The sequence below is a fragment of the Phasianus colchicus genome, chromosome 2 (genome assembly GCF_987193195.1).
Source record: "Phasianus colchicus chromosome 2, bPhaCol1.hap1.1, whole genome shotgun sequence".
Classification (NCBI taxonomy): Eukaryota; Metazoa; Chordata; class Aves; order Galliformes; family Phasianidae; genus Phasianus; species Phasianus colchicus.
The window spans coordinates 36,990,392-37,014,861 of NC_143437.1; the positions used below are offsets into that span (position 1 = coordinate 36,990,392).

The 24,470-nt window shown below is 33.1% G+C and overlaps 1 protein-coding gene across 1 annotated transcript in view; it reads right to left on the reverse strand.

The window, feature by feature from the left end:
* The window catches only part of RYR2 (ryanodine receptor 2), a 355,102-nt gene that overhangs the window by 20,866 nt on the left and 309,766 nt on the right, over nt 1-24,470 (reverse strand). The window contains exons 81-90 of the mRNA XM_090135386.1: nt 20,542-20,641; nt 20,233-20,312; nt 17,978-18,054; nt 16,572-16,645; nt 8,362-8,442; nt 7,599-7,687; nt 5,628-5,756; nt 4,448-4,552; nt 2,540-2,621; nt 212-1,515 (exon numbers count right to left, since the gene is read on the reverse strand). Coding sequence (XP_089991512.1) covers nt 212-1,515; nt 2,540-2,621; nt 4,448-4,552; nt 5,628-5,756; nt 7,599-7,687; nt 8,362-8,442; nt 16,572-16,645; nt 17,978-18,054; nt 20,233-20,312; nt 20,542-20,641 — 2,121 coding nt within the window. The remainder of the gene's footprint in view (nt 1-211; nt 1,516-2,539; nt 2,622-4,447; nt 4,553-5,627; nt 5,757-7,598; nt 7,688-8,361; nt 8,443-16,571; nt 16,646-17,977; nt 18,055-20,232; nt 20,313-20,541; nt 20,642-24,470) is intronic.

Below are 24,470 nucleotides of genomic sequence, written 5' to 3' on the forward strand. Positions count from 1 at the left end.
TGAATTATAAGCAAACCAAATTACCAGGTACTTAAAGAAGGCTGTAAGCATTCCAGTGTATGATGTCAGAGAAGGCAAACTTCAGTGATTATATGTGATTCCCTAGAAAATGCAACAAAAGCCATACAAAAATAGATGCAAGTTTTGTTTCAAGACTATACTTCACATATGAAGAAGAGAAACATACAGCACAAATAAAAGGTATGGTTACCTGGACTTTTTCCTGTGCCTCAGGCATTGGCGCTATGGAAGGAGTGCTCAGTAAATCACTCAAACCAGCATTTGGGTTGTGAGGGATCAATTTATACTGTCCACCTTCTCGTTTCAAATCCAAACCAAATATATCTGAGAGTAGATCACTCTCCTCTGATAAAGTTCTCAAATCAGTCAAGTCTTCAGTAGGCAATGCAGTTTCTGCTGGCTTCCTCTCTCCCTCTTCTCCTTCCCCACGCACCTCATCCTGAGTGGGATCTGGCATATTGGCTAATAGCTCAGCCACCTTGATTTTCTTTGCTCCTTCTACTAGGCTTCCTCCAAGCAACAAACTGCAAATGATGCGAAAGAAACCCCGGAAGACACTACAGGCAAAATGCAGTAAGCCCATTAAAATGCTCCAGTAGGAAGAAAATAAAGCCATAACCATGTCCTTCATGGTCATTTTCTTCACTTTTTTCATCTGTTTCTTTAAGCTCTTCATGCTGAGCATTTTCATAAGAGTCATTAAATTATACTTGAGCGCTACTAATGCTGACTTCATAGTTACAAGTGAGAAGAAACCCATTCCAGGATCCTGTTCCTCAGGCTTATCTTTCTCATTGTCCTCTTTATTTGCTGACCTTTCATTCAGATCTGATTCAGAGATTTGGGCAGCCAGTTGCATTTCAAAGATGGTGTCTTCACAGAAATTAACAAAAAGCTCCATCTTTTCTTTCTCCCCACCTTCATTTACAACATCAAATATAAACTGTCTCTTTGACTCTTTTACCTGAGGTTTTTCCCACTGAGTCCGACTTGATTCACTTATTTCAAAATACACTCGTTCAATGCGCTTTGCACTGCCCATGATTTCTATACGTCCAAGGAAAGGCTGAAAGTAGTTCAGCACACTTTCTGACAGTTCAAGAAAAGTTTGCAAGCGAGTATCATGGGGCATGTGTTCGGAGAGGTTGGTCAGGAGGACAGCGACATTGAAACCAATGTCCTTGGCAGGCTCATGAAATCGTTTCACAAACTCCTCATAGTCCAGAGTCTCATTCTCATCTGTTTCAGCACATGATAATAGAAATTCAGTTTCAGACTGAGTGTAATGCTTATGACTTTCCATTGCCTTGTGAAAATCTCTTTTTGAAATTATGCCTTTGCCATCAGGATCATACTCTTTGAATGCATCAGAAGAAGTCAAATCCTTCAGTTTTAAGAACATATCAAAAAACTTCAGAATCATCTCCACATTGTTGGACGATTCCACAAGCATGTCAACCATTTGCTTGCCAATAGTTCCATTCACAACATTACCTAGATATAACAACACGAAGATAGAGATATTGATAGCAGCAAACATTTCGTCAGAGAGGAACATTAATAAGCCATTGGCTAATACACTCTTATTAGGAAACCAACTGTAAAATCAGAAATTTTTATTAATACCACTACCCTAAGACTTGGGAAAAAATGTGACTGAGTATTTGCCAACAGAGAAATAAGGAACAAACAAGCCACAGAGAGGCACATTTGTTACATTTCATAAAGTACTAAACGTGGGCAGATTTTCAATACTAACACTACGCATTTTACTGTGGTGCCAAACAGAATTAGCATCACATTAGTGAGGATAACTAGTTCAGTAGGTCTCTCATGGAGTACTGTCTACATAAACTAAGAATTTACTTTGCTTTTGGGTTGACCTCATGTGAGCAAACAGTAGCAACTCATGTTACACTACAATTTAGGCTGCATTTGCTGCCCTCCTAGGTCTTTCAAGACAATAAATGTACATGAAAGAAGCAAAAAAGAGAAACTATCTTTCAATTGTCTATGTTTGTGGATTTCTAAGCAGAATACTACTGACAGCCTTTAGATAGGAACTACCATAAATGTATTTCTTGACAACGATGACATTCTCTGTGGAATGACAATTTTCAATTACTAGTTTCAAAGACTTTGAACTAAGTCACTAGGAGAATTGAAACCTATTATTTATGGCCAAGATGGCTATAAAAATAATTTTAACCCATTAAAGCTGTTAATAAAATGATAAATTGTTCAATTTGTAGAATTTAGGATTCCAACTCCAACAGTAAAATTTCTCACTTCAAGCCAAAAGATAAGCCAAGTTCACAGAAACAAAGAATAACTTCTGCTATACCTGGATTTTATACAATTATGACAGGCAGAAACAATATAAATAATATCAAATACACTACAGAAATCTCTCATACAATTAAAGACCTAACAAGTCTGACAGCTATCACACGAAAATTAAAAACCTAAACGTTAACAAAATAACTGTAAAAGAAAAAAAAACATTAAATTTCACCACCTTCCAGCATAGACAGCAACATGACAACCATGTCCTTCTGAAGATCCATTAATTCTTTCAGTAATTCAATTTGACTGGAATCCTAAATAATAAACAGAAACGTATAAATAAGATGTCTATTGACTTTCTTGATATTCATATATGTTTATGCAGATATCACCCCGTGAAGATAAGACTTAAAAATTAAGTTATTAGTATTGAGATTGGTAATAAAGCAATAAAGCAATAACTGGGTATGTCAACCCCATAGGTGATGCATCTGTAATGATTAATGACATCTAAAATAGCATTACTGTTGACATGATCAAGTTCACAACCTAGAAGCCTTGCAAAAACAACCATGGCAGCAGCACATAGAGCTCAAAATGCAACATGAATATAAAAGGAACTAAACAAGCTCTCAAAGGCTAAGAGTTTGAGCTCCATACAAGAGAAAGACACTGCCTCTACTTATCATACATTTGGAGCAAGCTGTTTCTGTCACAGTGCAGAACAGTGTGAGCAACTGCACACAACAATGAATCATTTTGAGCAAAGGTTCTTGACTTTGACTGGAGTGGCAGGGTGAGTATCATCATTTTCTAGAAGCAGTAGACAATATGAATTCATGCTGGCAGAGCTCAAACCATATACTTGTCATTGCTGTGAAAACAGATCTTGCTAATAATCAAATCAGGTTTCTTAATCAACAATTAGCTTATATGTGTTTGGCTGTCTATAACTACTTATACATCACTTTCCATACTGTTTTAGTGGTTCAGGAAGAAAGCACAATAGTCCCACCACTGTGGCCTACCCAACCATTGATTTTTTTTTTTTTTTTTTTTTTTTTTTTTAATTCTGAATATAATAAAGATATTCCAAAATCATGATAGTGTATACAAAGATTTGGAAATAGACTTAGGCAGAAATTCAATGCATCACTTTGAAAAACAGCTTTCAATATTATGCCATCTACTGGAAGGTGTCATCTGTTTGACCATAAGAATCAAGATCTGTAGCAGTAAGTAAGTAACTGACTTAGTTTGTTTTTTTTTTTCCAAGATGTAAAATCTGAAGGGTAAGAAGGAAAATTGTTTAAACCAGATTATTTTCAACTATACAACACGTTCAAAGAATACTTAACATGAACACTTGATCTACATTATAAATAAATAAATAAGGAAATCATCATAGCCTTCAGAGTTTTATTGTTTAACAACTTTTTTGAAACTTTTTCATAATTATTACACTATTCTCAGAAAACATCAAATTATTTTAAAAAACTGAGAATTATTACATTTGAATAAAAATGTATAATATAAGGTGAACTGAATTCTTTTTAAAAATTAAGAAGCTGAAAAACACAGACTTTAAGGACAGGACTCTTCTTCTCTAACTGTAGTCCTCCCAGAGCTGTCTGTGCTAGTCTTCTATATTCTGTAAGTCATGAAATGAGTACTCACATCCAGAAGCAATTTACTCATTCTTAAGATTAATAACAATTTTTCTCTACTGAGAATAGAGAAAACTTAGATGTCTGCTTTGATCTAGGCATCTAAATGGGGAAGACAGTTCCTGCATGAAAGGCTTGTGCAAATCAAAGAAAACAAGGAGGCAGAACTTTGATAAGAAACACTGGAGCTGGCTAAGTTGTCTTTTTTCTTTCAGATTTCAGGTGATATGCTTCATTTTCAGCTTCATTTAATCAGCTTTTAACCACAGCCCATTTAATAGGTCTGCTATTCACATCTACTTTAATTCCATAGTTTACACGTTGAAATGTTTTTTTATTATTTCACCTCTTTTTTATTTTTCCTCTGATCTCCACTACCAACTGCTGTTATTACTTAATCAAACACAGTAACAAGTACAGTTTATCTTTACTAAAAAGTCATTAACTTTAAAAAAAAAAAAACAAAAAGTTACCTGAGACAGCTTCATCTGCATGTGAGCAAATACATGAAGAAAACCAACAACAGCATCCCATAGTCTGCTGTGTGCTAGACTTTGCTGATTCCCAGTACATGGCCCCTGTTTTTAACATTGCAACAAGAGAAAAAAAATAAAGCAGGTTTTATCTGTAAGAAAGTCAATTAAAAAAACAAAAACAGAGAGGTATAGTAGGGTTCTGTCATTTAAAAAATGCTTTGAAAAAACAAGCATAAATAGAACTACCTATTTCATAACACCATAAATCATGAGCAATGCCAATTGCTACTAGCCATTCTCACCCTGCTTTAGCCAAGAGCCAATTAACAATTCAGAAGGACAGAAAGTATAGGTTAGCTATTCACAACTTTAGGAATTCAAATCTTCAAGCTGATGTACTTGTAAATTAGAAATAACCTTGTGCAGTACAGATGCAAAATTGTTATAAGAGATTAGAGAGTAGGATTCCGGATCCATTGGTTTGGCTTATTTCCAGCAAATCTACTTGTAAAACACAGTGTTAAGAAATATTATTCAAAAAATCTCAACTTCCAAAAAGCAAGATTCCAAAATCTTTTGAAACTTCAGACAATAGCACGTAAAATATTTACTAGCTAAAAATATTTCGTGTAATTTGCCAAACAAGTATACAAAAAACATGTGTATGCACAGGTATGTAAGTTGCTGCTACTCATATTTATTCAGCACAAAGTTACCACACTTCAGTATATGTACAAAATTTTTTTTCAGTACATTTTGAGATTAATCATTCAGTGAAATACTTCAAATACTTTTTTATTTGTTGCGAGGAAGTCAAAGCTGCCTCAGAAATAATTAATTAAAAAATCCACCCTACTATCATAGTATGGCTTGGGCTGAAAGGGACCTCAAGGATAAACAAGTCCCCAGCCTCCCTGCCACAGTACCTGTACTTTGTAAACAACCAAAGGATGATTATTTACTAATACGTGTAAATTTGTCTGAATTATTAAGGTCCCAAAAGAGCAGTGCCAGTAATGCAAAACTTCTTATTTGAATAAATGCACTAAACTCATTTTGAAGTACAATTCCATCTATTTTATATCCCCATTTATACTTCATTTTCCTATATTATTTTTATATCTAGAGTATTACTCATTTTCTTACAAATCCATAAAATTATAATGAAATATTTTACCTGGATATACTCTGTGAGAGTATTGAAAACTTGTTTTGCAACCTGGATGGCTTTGGAGAAATTTCGTTGGCCTTGTTCATCAATAACATCCTTCCCAGAATAATACCAATAGAAATCACTAATTGACTCCTGAAAACAGTTGTGAGAAGCACAAAGAGATTACACAAAGTTTCTCTAATCAATTCTTCATCAAATCAGAAAAATATTAGCTAGGACTATAGTTCTGAAAAGTAATTAGCATATGTTTTTAAATGATCCTTCACAGTTTGTCAAGTATTACTTCAAGAATTTTCATCTCAAGGAAATTGATAGGAATAATGAACAATAATGAACTGACAAAAAGAAAAAAAAAACTATAAAAAAGGGAAAAAAAAGAAATGAGATTGGTTGCCATCTGCTCTTAGAAAAAATAACATTCTGAACAGGAGGACACAATATTACTGTGATGCTGCATGGTGCTCATGAAAGAATCTTTATACTCTGCACTTGATTCCCATTCAGTAGAGGGAACAAACGTACTTTTGTATGCAAGATGCCTGTTTCTGTCTTCCCCAAAGGAAACCTCATAAAAGTTTCAACAAAGAAAGCAATGGAATAGAAATTGCTATATTACCCCTACAACTTCTACAGAATGCGTAAAGACAAACAGCAACATTGATAACAGCAGTAACTTAAAGAATACTTATTTTAATAGACTGGAATTCTTAGCCACAATACATAAATGGTTAAGAGAAAATTTAGCTAGATAAATAAAATGAAACAAAGCTGACTGAGTATCATGTAGAGTGATTAACCATTACCAGAAACAATGGTAAGCTTTCATATTTAAAGATTAAGGGTAAACTTCAAAGTAGAGGCTTGAAAGATTTTTAAACTAGCCTTCTGCTTTCCTCCTCCCCCTTACCCCAACATACATCCATTAGGAAATGATGAACTATTATTATGTTTCACTTTGTGCCATGTACGTAACAGAACATGGTAAAATAATTAGTATATGGATGAAAAAGCTGGCTGAAACTGGAGCGAGTCAACAATTGTATGCACTGATCCGTGCACTTAGCACCTACCTACCTTCTGCATGCGCTGCATCACAGAATCATTTGAGTTGGAAGGAACCTTTAAAGATCATCTAGTCCAACTCCTCTGCAATGAACAGGGAAACCTAGAGCTAGATGACCCTGCCCAGAATCCCATCCAGTCTGACCTTGTGTATCTTCGGGGATGGGATATCCTCTACTACCTTTCTGTGAAACCTATTCCAGTGTCTGACCACACTTATTGTAAAAAAAAAAAAAAAAAAAAAAAAAAAAACCCACCGTCTTATATCCAATCTAAATCTCCCCTCTTTTAGTTTCAAATCACTCCTCTTGTCCCGTCACAACAGACCTTGCTAAAGAGTCTATCCCCTTCCTTCCTTTAGAAACTTTTTAGATACTGAGAAGTTCACTCTCAGATCTTCCAGGAGCCTTCTCTTCTCCAGGCTGAACAGCCCCAGCTCTCTTAGCCTGTACTCAAAAGGTAAGCGTTCCATCCCCTTGATCATTTTTGTGGCCCTCCTCTGCACATGCTACAATAGCTCTATGTCTCTCCTGTTCAGAGGACTCTACATCTGGACACAGTACTCCTAGTAAGGTCTCATCAGCAGAGTAGAAGGGTAGGATCACCACTCTTGACTTGCTGGCTTGATGCAGCCCAGGATATGGTTGGTTTTCTGGGCTGCCAAGGCACACTGCTGGCTTATTTTCAGTACCCCCATGTCCTTTTTTTTGGCAGAGCAGTGCTTTAAGGATGAAGTTTGATCTTGCTGTAAACAGAACATTTTGTTACACAAAACACTTACCACTGAAGGAAATTCCAAAGAAATTAAGAAATTCTGAGTTTCCACATAGAACATAAAAAGTGTGATGGTAAATGTTGCATAAATACTAGTCATCTTCGTCACTTACTTTATTAGTACAGAAGTTAACCTACCTGAACTCTCAGTAAGTAATCCACAGTGGAAATGATAATATTAACAGTTGTGTTGTTACCAGTCTGAGTTCTCAGGTAATTCTGAAAATCTGAAATTTCAAATAAAAGTTTTAGTTTAAATTTAAGTGCAAAATTGACAGAATTATTGCTAATTAAATTCTGATTAAATATGATATAGGAAAAGTATACCTTAAAGGAATGGATTTTTACTTTTCCACTAATTGTATTTAAGAGTTTCAGCATTTTATTGCAGAGATCATGTAAATTTATCAGCAAAACATAAGCCAGGAATTTGATTTTTTTTTCATCTGTAGAAGTTTGACTTGGCCAAATTTATGACTAATTTTACATCCTTAGAATTCCATCAATACCAAGAGAATGACGCCTAATATATATATATATATAAATGAAAATGGCAATGACAATGAAATCAAATCTCATATTTATATCATTCCTGATTGCAAGGTCATAAATATGTCCAATGGTTAATGCAAATTATCTTCTCCCCTCAACACTGGCTAGAAGTTATAAATCATGTGCATTTCCCTATATTTTTGTTTTTAATTTTTTCCAGTCAGGTTAAGACTGAAAATTCGTCAGTTTAGAAACCGGTACCTTTTCTACAAAGCTTAAACAGCCTGACAATTTATCACATATAAGTATTTTTCTTTTCTGTCTGTCTAGCAGCTTCACTATATTCTGTAATATTTAGTTATCTTTAAGTTAGTGCCACCTTGGCTTATCTAGAAGGCTGCCCACAAACCTGAATTGTGTCCTTCACAAAGCAATTGAAGAAAGCGAAAGAGGTCACAGGTGAACTCATCATCCTGCATCACCTTTTCTCCTGCAGAAAGTCCAGATGGGAAGCACAGATTATCACAGGCTGACAGCTAATACTGCATGCTCCCTGCAGAAAATCTCCATATTTAATTTTAAGGAAGAAGGAAAGAGAAAATTTATAGCCTCCAATCTACCTGAAGCACGTATGGCTTGTGCTTGACAGATAGTTTGTTTCAAAAAGTCTTAATTTAAAAAAAAAACTTTGGATTTATAAATATGGCAGCATGAGCATGGCAACATTTTAGAAATAATCCATGATTTACATTCTTGTTTGAGTATTCTAGGCATGACACTGCGTTACAAACAAAGGTTAAGATCAGATGAATTTGGTTACTGCTCATCACAAAACAAAGTACTTAAAAAGAAAACTGAACGGTAATGAACATCATTCCTCAAATAAATGATAAGATTTTAAAATATCTTAGACTAACCCAGGAAATTTATAGCTATCTGCATTCTCAATAATCGTTTAGACAGGATTTAGACCTGTTTGCTGCTGACATAAAACGGATCTTGGGCTTTTGTTTCCCTTGACAAAATAAAGCCATAAACTTATGATGAACTAGAACAAATGCCTATGTGCTTCACTGACTTAGGTCCTTTAGTTCATTTTTTGGTAGAAAGATAATATCCTAAAGCATAAATCTTAAAACAATTTTCATGACATTTCATTGGACATCAAAATACTAGTAAGCCTTGTATTAAAACAACACTATTCCAATTATTTCAACACCTACAGTTAACTGTGTATGCTGAAGTGAGATGAGAAGAAAAAAAAATTTGTCAGTGAAAACAATCACAACTGCAAAAAAGGTAGAACAGCAGCCAATAAAAGATAATAAGATGATAATATTGGTGATTAAAACAAATAAAGGTTCTGCAAGAAATCCCCCTTTTAGGACTTCAGACAAGTATTTGGAATGCATATGGAAATAAAAATGGAAACCACAAAACTTATTTTCTTTGAGAATATACATGATTTGAATATGTGGCTGAGTGTTATTTTTAGATAGCAAAATGGAAGGATGAAAAAATATAGGAGAACTGCAGAGAAAATGGCTGATATTACACAGCTTGCAAAAATCAAGCTCATAAGGGGCACAACTACGTGTTTTTTACATATCAAGACATCACTGAATCAAAGTCATTTGCATGGATAAGATTACAGAGTGAGTTAAAATATTTTTAAACCTCTTTTTTTTTCCCCTTGACCTCTCATCAATTCACATTTTTCAGAACTACAAGGAAAACAAAAAATCTCAATTTAAAACGATTACATGTATGAGTTCATGGAGAATATCTTCCGGCTTTTAGTACACCCACTAGAATTTATAAATGTTACAAAACAAATCCCAATTTTAATATTTAAAAGGTTTGAGAGGACATTTTATTCAGCTGTACAATAGAGAAATCACAAAATGAATACAAGTCATTGCACAATTCTGCAAAATCAAATTGCAAGTATGTAATCTCACATATGCTGAAAAAGTAAATCCTTTCGAAAATAATCTTTTTCTCTATTTTAAAGTAAATAATAAATAAAAAGCACTGCTTCCAACAGCTTCGGCATATAAAGATTTAAAATAATGCTAGTTATCCATTTTTACAGCTGACTAAAATCTGACTAAAACCAATGTCAATATTGTCAGGAGTTTTATTTTTCAGATGTTACTTACAGACTGAAAGAGGTGCCTTGTTGGAAACTACAGAATTGAAGTGGAGATCCATTTCTTTCTAGAAAATCTAAGAATACCTTTGCTGTTGCACACAGAAATTCATGCCACTTCACACAAACATTTATTTAGAAAATGTACTTACAAATATGCACACTGCATACAACATGGATCAGGTTTTCCTGACACTGTCCTCTTTAGCCTTGGTTGATATAATGTATATTCTGGCACATACTTTCTTACACATATGTTAAAATAGTCTAAATGCTGCCATTGCTCATGTTGTATGTAAATGGTATGACTTCACACATGAAAAAATTTATGTGTGTAGTTTTGGAAAAAGTGATATCCTATGTTTGTGATGTATAGGAACAGAAGTATAACTATACAGGAAAAGAAAAGAAGTTTGATTGAAAAAATGAAATATGTCTGTTTGCTTGAAAGTGCATGTGTTCAAGTTTGATTATTCTCTATTTTGTTATTGCTTGATTCTTTATAATTAATATCCTTTGTGGAACACATTTGACTTCTGTTACTCAGAAATATTGATACATCCATCTTCCAGAAAGGATCAGAACACCTTTTTGAAGGCAGCTAAGCAAGTAAATTTGTTCTTACTGATAATATTGCATTAGATTCTGTGTACTGCATGCCTTTGACACTTCAAGAATCTAATTCAAAAAAGAAAAGCACAGATTTTCTCACCAAGAACCAGTTGTCTGAAGTCAAACTACTTAAGTGCCCCTTATAAATGCAAATACTGATTCAAAAACAGTAATATAAATGTAGAAAATACAACTGCAATGTAGGCTACAGAGAATTACAATGAACTTAAAAAACCACGCTAACTGGGACTATGTCAGAGAACAAAGGCTTATTTATTGATTTCATGTAATTAACGGATGAAAACAGCCCTCATGTATTCTCTCACTGTCTTCATTACAAAGTACTTGCATCATTCCCAATCAGTTTAATAAAACATATTTAACTATCAGATCAAATTCTATGCTAAAATAATACTTTATTATAATAAGCCTTCTGAGAACTTACAAAGAAAAAGAAAGTCACAATACAATATTAAAAGCTAAAAAGAAAAATAGAGTTTTCCTAATTAAAAAAAAAAGCACAACAATTTACTGATAGTATTACTGCGAAGACAGTAACTTCCTGTTATCTGAAAAAACTAGCTGAAAACCTTCTATCAACTGGGGAGAAATAAAACAAAAACAAAAAAAATCTTCATAATCTGAAAAGTAAATTTAAATGTTAAAATTACATTATTTCTACATGTGTAGTACAGTTACTGTTTGCAACACACGACAGAAAATTTGTGGTGTTAAATTAAACTTGACAGCATTCATCTAAAAGATTATAACCTAGACATTAATCTAGATTACACTCATGAGTTTTATCTGTTTAAAAATTGCCCTTTTCAGTATGATTTCTTGAATAATTTAACCTGGAATAATTACTGCTGAATTATAGGTTTCATTTAAAATTAAAAGTGAGGTTTGGATTTGCAAGCTCCATTTGTTGTAATTTATTAAAATAATAGCCATATTTAGGAAAGATGTAAATCTTGCCAGTATTAATTATGAATAAAGAAAATAAGAGTTGTGCCATCAGATAATATTATGGTAGTAAGCTAACACATGCAGCTTAAATGTTCTTTCCCTGCCTGAATTCAAGACTTCTTTCTGAAGGAGGTAATCAACTAACCTGGTTCCGTAAGTGACACAATAGCGCATGACAAAAATTGTCAAATATGGTGCAAAACAATATAAATGGTCCTCTTGAAATTTCTATTTTCATGTTAATATTTTAAAGATGTCTCACAAATTCAGTATCAGTTAAATGCAATTGAATTTTATTCTTACATTAATTTAGACAGATAAAAAGGTTAGTCTAAAAACAGTCTAAAATTTCAGACATTTGTAGTCCAATAATACTAGCATTATATCCATTGAAGACACTGTTTTCTGAGAGCCTTAAAAACAATAATATTAGTACAAATGGTATCAGTGAAAGACTGGTACATTATGTTTGCATAGATATACTAGCAATATTCAATATACTAGCAATGTTCTCTTTAAGATAAAGCAAAATAAGAAAATGGGACAGGAAATCAAAATGACTAAAATTTCAGATGTGAAATTTCCCTATCAACTGTCATGTTGATCACCTGGGAACTTATTCACCTTTTCACATTACTCAAACCATAAGCTGGTATGCCTATTACAGAGAGTTACCTGGTTTAGCTATATTAAAAATTCCTCAGATTAAAAACTTGGAGAAATACTTTTCATTACAATACCTAAAAGACTGGAAAAATGTTACTGTTTTGTTTAAATTCTAGCTGAGTTTCAGTGATCACAGAATGGTTTGAGTTGCAAGGGATCTTCAAAGGCTATCTAGGCCAACTCCCCTGCACTGAGCAGAGACAGTCACAACTATCCTTGTTATTATTTTCTATCTGTACTATTCGCCAGATATATTTAACACATTTCATTGAAAACAGCAATTTAAAGCAAACTTTCATAACTATTCAGAGAGCAGGTAATTTTAAACTACAAGTAACATGCACAGAAGTAGGTTCATCCTGATTGTGTATTACAATCAGAAGAAAAATAATTCCATCTTAACATACAGAAGTTTCTTTATGAATTCTTAAAATAATTAAAAATTAAAAATATCTTTCTAGAACACTGCCTACCAAATTTAAGATTAACTAAGCATAAACTTTCCATGTGATATGAGACATAAAGGAAGGCACTTAAAAAAACACTGCACTTTCAAGAATATTTTGACTCACAGTGAAATGACAGAGTATGAGTGTTAAATGAAAAATGAAAAACCATCACAAGATAATAAGCATTTATACACTGGTTTGGTTTTGAATCCTCTTTTTTTTTTTCCCCCAAAAAGGAAACAAACAATCAAATCAAAACAGAATACGTACAGAAGAAACAACATTGAGTACATCACAAGAACAAGAAAGAAACACATTTGCAAAAGAACCATTGATATTTTTACCAGTGGGGGTTCCAGGGTTTGGAAAGGGAAGGTAGTACCAGTCAGAGGAATACCAGGACAAGGAGCTTAAAACGTGGACAGCACAAAGAAACAGTTGGAATAGAGCAATGAATCTCAAAATCTATGTCGACTAATATAGGGCTTACTGCCTATTGCCAAAGTTGATGTGGGACCAGAAACAAACTTTCATATAGCACTGCTTCATGAAAACATGACTGTATGAGTAAACAGTAGTCTTTCTTTGAATTTTGCAAGAATAATTTCAGACTTACATGTAGTAAACTCAATTAAAGTTATTCATTAATATGCTTCTGTGCCAGATTCAGAAGATATGAGAAAGAGGCCACAATACACATTTTACGTTATGCCATTCCCTTGGGAATTAATAAAATGATTGTCAATGACGAGTAATTTGTTACTCATAGAATAAGTATCTCCCTTGAAGAAAAAGAACGGGAGAAAGTTCCACATCTGTCATTGGTACTAATTTGGAAGTATCTTACAGGTAACTATTCATACAATTGCAAATAGACATATGATGTCATGTATCCTATTAAATCTAGGATACCTGAAAACTGTTCACCACAGGAGTTTCCACAAACAGGCACTGGCTGGGCTTTTGTAATGCTATCAGGTCTTAATACCAGCAGCTAGACAACTCTTAAGTAAATTTCTTTTCAGTGAATTGAAAAAAGTGTGCTTCATAATACAGAAAATACTATAATTTGAAGGGATCATAATATCAAGAATAAAGTAACTCTAAGAAGAAAATAAGAAACCTTTTTTTGATTTGGCTTTGCTGTTGCTTTCTTGAATTTCCAATAACTTAATAATAACCTATCAAAAAGTGAATGTTAGTAAATATTATCCCTTTGCTTTAAGAAATTTTTGGCATAGTGTAATTACTGTATCTTGACATTGCAGTTGCTGCTTGTCGATAACAAAGAAAACCAAAACACATGATTCTAATTGTAGAATTCTGTTAGTTTGCCAAATGGAAATTTCAACTGAGAAAACAAGCAAAAAATTGAGATTCTTTCACCTTCCTCCGTCAACATTTTGCTGATAAGAAGACATCTCCTAAGTTTGAGCTTAGTGTTTCTGCTGAAAGGCATATCCATATTTTATTTAAAATTCTTAGTTCTCGTGGTTGATGGTAACATCTCATGGCAACTACTCTTACAAGACATTTTACAGTATTTTAGAGTACTGTTGAGGTACAGGAACATTTAAACATCAAGTAGTTTTCAGAGCAAAGATGAGCTACCTGTAAACATTTATACCTCTAAATTAGAGAAGAACTACCTCTTCCTGGTATCAACTCCTGACCACATTAGATAAACCTAGCCAGTGGCAGGTCCTCTCTTCACTAACCACCCTCAAATCCTCACTGGATCCACCACTGATTTCCTGTGTTTGCACAAACCAATGCAGCAATAAAGCTATATTCAAAACACAACATAAATACTACAGGAGGACTATAGCACGAGACTTGGTGTATGTAGAGATACACTTTTTTGTTTTAATTCTTTTTTTAAACATTCATCCATTGCAAATACTGGGATTGCTAAAATAAAAAGAAATAAAAAGAAAAAAAAGTTTAAAAAAGCTTGCTGCTCTTACATCTAGCATGCCAGTTACTGTGCAAATTCTGAGAAAGGAGGGAAGAACAAAGCAGGGAGAGTTGATGCAAAAATTAAAAAGTTTAGAATACATAATTATAATAATAATAGGAGAGAATCACTGGTTTAACACTCTTACAGAAACAAAAAAAATCTAAAGGTGTTCAGGAGCTGTACAGTGCTGACACGAAGCTAACAACAGAAAAAATAAAGAAAATGCAGTTGTGTTTAATAATTACCACGCTCATGAGTGATGACTGAGGAAGGGAGGACATTTAGTTCAATGAAAAGGAAACAAGAAAAAAAGAAAAAATTGATAAATTGTTTTCAGCAAATACAGGATTGATTTAGTATTGTTTTTGGCAAAATTAGTACTATACTAAAATGTAAGGATCAAATAAACAGGAAAAAAAAAAAACAAAAAATCCCTCAAATGAGGAAGAACAAAAATACTCTAGCATCAGTAGAGTTAATTATGCAATGATCAAATAATTATATCTGCATTCAATAGCAGGAATTTCTAGAAACAGAGGTAGTTGTTCATCTTATAATTCAAATTATAAATAAATGTTTACTAATAGAAATATTGTCCAAAATCTTAAAACATTATGTAAAATAATTTTCAGTAAAATATGAAAGTAATGGTCAAAAACTTGCATTACAGATAATTGTATCAGTGTTCAATATATAATCACATGACTAAAGTTTAGCCATTTGAGTTCACTGTATTTTGTTTACTCACTTAAATCTAGCTGTCTATATTTAACCTATAATTTTGCTTTGGAGCAATTTTGGAGAAACAGCATTTTATTATCAGTCTTGAAGTAATCCAGCCAAATTTAATATTCTATGGTACTGATTTGATACAAGCAATTGAATAGTCAGGAAATACGCTACATAAAAGAGTTACAGCACAATAGCTAATGAAATATGAAGTGTTGCAGGTATGATCTATGAGCCCCAAAATGCAATGATGATTATGCAGTCAAGCTTTTTTACCTTGTTTTTAAGATAAAAACATGTTAAAAGTACACTGTCACTGTAGGATTCAAACACAAAAATACACTGTAAAAAATATTGTACATAAGGGGAGAAATTGTGATTTGGTAACCCTAATAGGTAAAAATGAGACTAATCATTTCAGACAACATAGGAAAATAATCAAAGAACTTACTATCAAACAGAAGAAAGAAACTGACAGTGAACTGACAACACAGAGGGTAGAAAGCTGAAGTTGTACAAAGTCAAAAGTTCTGTGTTTTTTTGTTTTTTTGTTTTTTAAATATTTTACCACAGACCAACAGAAATGCTTATTTCAAAGCAGCAGCTTTCCCAGACGACTTTTTTCCAAACAGCAAATAGAGTTTTCTTGACGTCTACTATTTAATCTATTGTTTAACTAAATTTTCTGGTTTAAATTTTTGCCAAATCAATTTAAGAAATCAGGTGGGAGCTTTTAATTTCATTTTATGCTGAAACTGGTTAAGGACTTCTGAAATGTTATACATGCATAAACACTGTAACTAGAATCTGCTTTCAACTTGACATGTAATTTCTTCACTTCTTCAAAATGATGGGTAAGCCTCCTTTGAGAGGGTAGTGAAACTTATTTACTATTGACAAGCATGGGCTTAAACAGACCAATTACATATAGATATACATATCCATATTCTAGATATACATATACTTATTCTAGATATCACATCTTAGCTTCAGACTCTAGACACATATTTAAAGGTCTCTTTCAAATTTTCTTCTACAAAATGTAGAAGAAAGTTCACAGATCATTTCTGTCAAATTATTACCTGAGCCCTCTTCAGTCACCATGCCAAGGCCTTCTGCTTTGTTTTGACGTTCAAATGCATTTAAATCAAGAACACTGAAATGAGAAAAATTTTATATGTTCAGAGATTAATTAAATATATGTAGTATTTTATTTTTTGAAAGATAGAGAAGGATTTGTGATTGCATTTAGGCATATAATCATACTAGTGTCAAAAAAGATATATTTCAGTGGCTTACTATACCCGTCTGCTACAAGATTACAAAACTCAGTGCTACAGACTTAACATGCTTTTTCCCTGAAAATGACAATACAATTTAGTTCTTTATAATTGACTAAAAAAAAGAGAACGTGTATGATTATTTATACACACACACACACACACACTCATTTTCAGGGGCTGCAAAGCAGCCACATTATTGACTACTTTCATACTATAATCCAAATGACTAACCCCAAGCAGAAAGGTTTAGAAGAATCCAATGTCATTTTAAGTTCACCTCTCCCTCCCTCCCTCCACGTTCTGAAAAACTGAAGACACCAAAAGGGCATCTGTACTCAGTTATCCTGATGTAAAGAATTTGTACTCTTAATAGATTTCCATCTGCGAATTGAAAGGCTTGGACTTTTACTGCTTACCACGTTAGCTTGCCATTAACACTTCTTTTTCATAAGCAAGAAAGTGTAGAGAAATCACATGAATGTTAATGAATTCCAATCTAACTGAATTAAAGGTGAAACTTTGCCAAGGTTGGTGTTGTAAGAAAAAGGATATTGGATAGTACCCTTGACATGACAGAAGGCTGAGTCTTTTTATTCAGGAAGTCCCATTAAGTTCTATATTTTATGTCATTAATACGTTATTTATTACTATGGTTTATCCATAGTCTATTTAAATATTTAAATATTTTATCTATAATCAACACATAACATGTCAAGAAGCAGAAATGAACAAAAAAGCACGGTACCTCTTCAGTTTATTAAAACAGTATTCTATGCCTTTTTCTGCACGCTAAAATTCTCTTAATTCTTCTTACAAAATTGGGGTTTCCCAAAATCTTTATGATTACTTAACAATGATCATTAACAGGTCTCTGAAGAATTACAGGATATCTTCAGAGTTAAGAATTCACTCCTGCGGAATGCATCTAAATTTGGAATTGTTTTCTGGTATATCTCAAGCAGACATAAGTTTCATAAACATATCTGAAAACAAATCATTAACTAAGGCAGACTGATATAATATGAAGATTTTTATACCATATTGACCTCTATCCTGAATCTAGCACATGGCACTCACTGGGTATTGTTAACAAAATAAATAAATAAATAAATAAAATAAAAAATCCAGTTCTTTTTAAAAGAATATATCCCGCAGAATAAAACTTAAATATAAAATAATGAATTTTTAAAGTAGATATTTCTTACCTACAGGACTGCATAAGACCAGCAAGACTCTGAAAGAAACCCACATCTTTCTTATCCTTGAGGTAATCAAGCATTTTCTGCAGTAGAAACAGACCACATGTGCAGAGAATTAATATTTACATTATGCGTTATTCTACTTTACATAATACTATATTGATTCTAGATTACTAGTGATATTGGTTTTTCAAAATATCTCTAATGTTTACAAATTATGTAATAAGAGTCTTGTTGATAAAAGCGCAGGTGATAGAAATAAAAAGAACATTTAAGGCCCAAATCCTTGAAAGAAGATGACATTCATTTTGTTTCCTTCTCCTTAAAACATGGAAAATAAAGTCAACTCAGTCACCAGAATTTTTTTGTGTTAATTATAAATAGGATCTTACTACTACTCAGCAATACATTTCTATTCACTACTATTTCAGCACCAGACTGGGATTGTCATGGCCTTTATTTATTTTAGCTTATTTTAGATGCAATAGCACATCAGTAGTCAGAAGAGTGTTTTTACATTTGTTTTAGCTGCAGTGTAATAAGTACTACTCTTCTGATAATAGATTATAATAACAAGAATTTATTCACTGATTCTGGAACGAATATGCTGTGAAGTGAAGATACAGGAGGCCCAGATGTGAAAAAAATCACAGGGGTCAAAGATCAATTTCAGCTGGAACAAGAGTGGTGAGGTACTGGAACAGGCTGACCACAGAGGTTGTAGATGCCCCATCTCTAGAGGTGTTCAAGGCCAAATTGGATGGGGCCCTGGGCAACCTGGTCTAGTATTACATGTGGAGGTTGGTGGCCCTGCCTATTGGAGGGGGGTTGGAGATTCATGATCCTTGAGGTCTCTTCCAACCTAGGCCATTCTGTGATTCTGTAAGAATTCACTTCATGAATGAGATAATTTGCAAGTAACAAAAATAATAGGAAAAAAAGGTAATAAGCAAAGTCCAACAAAAAAGAAAAACATCAGATCGACATAATGTATTATCACAACCTTACATAGATCGAAGATGGTGGAAAAAGAACCCATACCATCAACAGAAAACTAATTGTATTAAAGAACGCCAAATGATGATGACTTTTCAAAATTACTTCCACATGTCTTCCTCTGCCCCTGCCATAATTCCCAAGGAAGACTGAGGAGTTCATGCTAGGGCCCAAAGGAAAATTGGAAAGGTGAACATAACACCTGAGGAAAGGAGTAACGAGGCAATTGGAAAAAATAGCAATTTTTATTATACTATTGATGCTTTTATTTTATATATATATACGTAACTTAGACTCAACGATTACTATATTAACCAGATTCATAACTGTCCTGCATTCTGATTAAAAACTTTGACAATTTTTTAAAATTTATTTTAAAAAACTAAATTGTTGTATTTTAAATTCAGATTAAATAACTATGTACACATTATAATTTTTTTAAGTCATTTACTGTCAGGACAAAACAAAGAACTGGAAAATGTTTAAGTAGATACTTCTCTAGATAATTCATGTATTTTCAAGTCACTTCCTGGAAATGATAGCCTCAGAAATGGTTATCTTTTTGGCTTTCCTCAACTTCTTCAATGGCTTGTTAACAGAGGAGCCTAACTATTCCCAATTTCAAGTATTCCTTGAAATCATTCCACAGCAATGTAGTAATGGCAAGTCTGAAGCCTTCCAGACTCAGGAATCTTGAACTACTACAGAACACTGAATGTAGTCTGTGTGAGGCACTTCTCTTCAACAGTACAGAACACTGTTAAAATACAAGACTTGCCCCTCTCTACATTAAATGACTATAAACTAACAAATCAAAACAAATCAAGTTTAAGTTCTCTGCTTTTATCAAAAAGACTGTCCAAGGTATAAGCTAAGGACTTTTGATGTGCAAAAATTTCTCTGTGAATACTGAGACCAGCAATTTTTCCCTGCTGTCTACAAGACAATAGCAAACTCCCCTCAGAAATTATTTCACAAAATTCTTCATAAGACATAACAATTTAACATAAAGTTTCTCCATTCCAGACAAACTGAAAAACATTTATTTTAGCCTTGCATTCTGCAGATTAATTATGTATATAGATAAAAATAATATATCTAACAATCAAGGTATTATTTTGTAAACTGTTTTCTTTTGGGGAGGACTTTAAGAGTATAAATAGCAATTGAAAATAGTCTTACTATGAAATTCGTTACAAAAATAAGGACCTTTTTAATAAAGTTCTGTACTGACTAGAATGAGTGAAAATAGATGAATACTGTACCTGTTGAACAGTAGAATTTCCTCCATTTAAGATGGCAATTCCTAGCTTCAGGGTAGCTGCAACCATTGGCCCCATCTCACCTTAAAATTATAAAAAATAATTTTAGATCACACTTTAAAACAAGAATTTTCTATTAACTTATCCATGCACTGACTTAAAATGGCAGTTATCAGGAGGGACATTTCTGTTTCTCATGTACATTTCATGCTAGCTCGCTTGAGTTAAGACCTTTGTGAGCACTTTTTAAAAATTACAATTTCTAAGTTTATCAGAAATATTATGAAATCAATTAAAAAAAAAAAAAATTACCTTTACTAGCACTGATTGTCTGAAGAACCATCTCAGCAGCACCCCGGTCATGCAGTCTGGCTTGCTGATACAGAAGTTTTTGCTTTTCCATTTCTTTTTCCTGAATAAAAATTCCAGTCATTTAAGATGAAAACTTCAGGTTTTTGGTTTTCTCTTAGTATATGGGCTCTATGGCAACATCATGGACCAACTTAATACAGACAGTGCTATCCAACAGATATTTAACATGTTCAAGAAAGATTATCCCTTTGGTATTTTTCTTTAATATGTTTTAAGTAGTTTATCTGAAAAGAGTTATTTCAATTGTAAATAATTAGGTTAGTTCAAAGCCTACGTTCATTATATGTATACTACATATATAAAACTTGCACATATGTGCAACAGTTGACACTCAGTAATCTTCTACAGTGGGACCATAACTTAATACTGCTCAGCACATGGCTCTTGAGTTGCAAGTTCTTACTGAATACCACAGTAACCAAAGCATTTCACATTTTTTTTCACAACTTCTCATTACAACACAATACAGATTGCCCACCCTACCAAAAGAGTATTTGACAGAATGCACTGTGCTTTTATATTTCACATCCTATAGCGGCAACAAACAATACTGCATGGCACTGCTTGAGCAATGGTGAAGTTTGTTCTTTATAATTTAAAATACTACTGAAAAAAAAAAAGAAAACAAAGAAGAGCATAAGGAGCAAACATAAAGGCACAGTTAACTCCAGATGAATTTAAAGTTTCACAAAATTAATTGAAGTCTGCTGGAGAATTGAGGATGACTAAGCAGTATAAGTTGCAAAATGGACGTTGCATAGAGCCCTATGACAGTGAATCCATCAGATGGCGTGGTAGAAAGCTTACTCAACAGGAACATGACACAATCAGTTAGTATCATGTCCAAAAACACAACGCCCAAAACATGTATGACCTAAAAGCAGGAACAGCTGCAGCAGAAGTAGCCAGAATGACAGCTTTGCTGCCATAAACTTTCCATCAAAGTTACAGAAAAAAAGACATTGGAAGATGGAAGAGGTTTAAAAAATGAAGGCTTGCTATATAGAGAGTATGAATAATAAATTAAAAGAAAAAAGAAGAGGGAAAAAGAGAAATGCGTTTAAATGAATGAAGAAAACTTTTAACTCAAAAGCAAACCAACACAGACATTTATGCTGTTACCAGAGAGTTCTCGCCGAGGCTGGCAAATTTGTTTCTTAAATCTTTGATATTATCGTGCTGCGGAAACAAAATTCATCAGGGTTTTTTTTTCACACTATTAGCTCTCCTATGGTTAAATTGTATTTTTCTTTTTTCCTTAAATTAAGTGACAGAGCTAGATGGAGGCACAAAAAAGTAAAAAAAATAAAATAAAAAAAAAAATGGCAGCTTTGCTTTATATTTAGCCATGCTAAAGTTTAAAAGTTTTGCCTTCATGTTTAAACCTCTTCCTCGGAGTTCAATGAAAACAAAACAGAAACATACACACATATGAACCTATGTGTGCACGCACACACACACACACCACTAGAAAATTGTGACATCACAGGTTCAATACACCTACAATAAAATATTTTCCTTTGTGTCAATCACTGTTTATTTAAAAAAAAAAAAAAAAAAAAAAAAAAAACCTTTTCCTGTTCAGAGTTACTTTTTGTTTTAGACCCAACAATCTTTCAGGTTGTCTTTCATTGCAGGATTTATTACTCACAAGCCTACCATTAGATATACTACTTTCATTATACAATATTTTTGAGTTCTTAAAAATGGGTACACTAAGGATATAGTTGTGTAATCTCCAGATTAAAAAAGTACGTCTGCACAATTCTGGCAATGACACTTTAGCAGAACAGAAGAAACAGCTATTGCTGAAGAACTTGAAGTCAAAAGGGTAGTATCTCCCATGAGATATCAAGCCGTTTAGGTAATCAGAGTAGACAAAAATAAAACAAAACTCAAAAAAAGAATCAACCATTTCTTCTGAAAACAATCCTTCATTTGGTGATAAGTCCTACCAAATAGCACGTAGCCTTCTTCAGCTTGTCAATGCATTTTCTCTGTTGCTTTCCCTACACAACATTAATACATAAACATGTAAGTCAGGTTGGGAAAGCAGAGAAGTATAAATCCTGCTACACGGCAAGCACTGATTTTTAGTAAGTAATCCATAATATAGAAGGTATGAAACACAAATAGAGCTGCTGGCTGCTCAGGTTATCCATTTTTCTATAGGGTACACTTTTTGCTAATAGTTACCTATGATAACAGGTTGGGGTTTTGTGCTTTATTGTGCCTGCCAGTTAACATCAAGAAAACTACCAGAATAACTAACCAGTGGCTTGAATTTTCTGGCATTCACTAAAATCATCACAACAGTAAGTAAAAATATCTCATAAGACCTGAAATACTTGAAGTAATTAACCTAAATAAATAAATAAATAATTTAAAAACAAGTCTACTGCTTCTTGAGTGCTTTACATTTATATGGAAAAAAGCTGATCACTTAGAAATGTATTCTCACATTACAATGTTCTCCAGCAAGCTTCCATGACAAAGAAGTATTTCCATCACACTGAAAGCAGAGACTCAAACTTTTTTTTTTAGTGATACTAAGAAATTAGTCACACTAAGACTAAGATACACACACTAAGATACTAAGAAATTAGTATCACTAAATAAAAAGCCAAAAACACAAATTGGGAAAAATAAAAAGGAATTTCTGAATGTCCAGATGACAGTAATAAGTTAAAAAGAAAAATTACTGAATTCCTAGAAAAGAAAAAAATCTTAGAAGTGAATTTTTAGTAAAACTGTTCTTTGCAATTCTAAAGCCATTTCTCTCTAATCTGCTGTACTTTCTTCCTCTATGTATTTTCCATAGTTAATGAATATATCATAATACCACATATTTACAAACCTTCTATCAGTTGATACTACTAGTAAAACATCAGTAAATACTTCTTTGAAAGTGCTCTTTAAGCATCATCACCAAAAGTGATAAACAGCTTCATTAATTAACTGCCATATTCTTAGATACATGCAGTCTCTAAGTCACTTTTGAATTTCCTCAAAACTAAACCTACTCAATTTGAATGCAGTAATTCTGGTAGAATTCCTACAGAATGGGAATTATTAAATATTACTAAGTGAACATATGCTTTGATCTACTCTATTTTAACTCAATACCTTCATAAATTCAAAAATATTCCATACAATCCCTCATTACACATTTCCTTTTTGTAAAAATTTCTCCATTTCAGCTTGCAGCAGTATCTTTACTGATGTCATCATGTTTACCCTGTCAAATTCAATTATATTTTTCTCTCTCACAATGAACTTTTCTTTCATACATTACTGCTAACATATTCTTGCTATACCGATAATGATGTCTCTCATTGTATCAATTCTCATTCAGGTAGATAGGAATTAACATTGTTATGAGTATCAAAGAGGAAAAAAATTGTATTTGGGATCTTTCAAATCTGTGTTCTAGTTTCCAGCTATTTTTTTGTTTGTTTGTTTGTTTGTTTTTTCTGTTGACACAAATCAGAGCTATGAAACCATACATTACTTCCAAACTGTGCCATTACTTCTTTGTTTAACAGTGGGTAATAAACCTGACATATTTGGAATAGTTGAAATAGATGTTTAACTCTCTATATTAATTAAAAATGAAAAACTCCACAAATTTAATGGATCATTTACAATATTTCACTATGACTAGATCTGAATTCTTTAGCTGAAGCACCATATCTTCCACAGAGAAATAGGCTTGGCAAGATAATCAACGAATTACTGCACCTAAAATCATCACAGAACCCTGTGGAATGCCTGACAGTGCTCTTGCAAAGTACCACACCAATGCAGCTGGAACACTAGCATAAAGCAATGCTGATAGACACAGAAGATAAAAGCAGCCAGAACACATG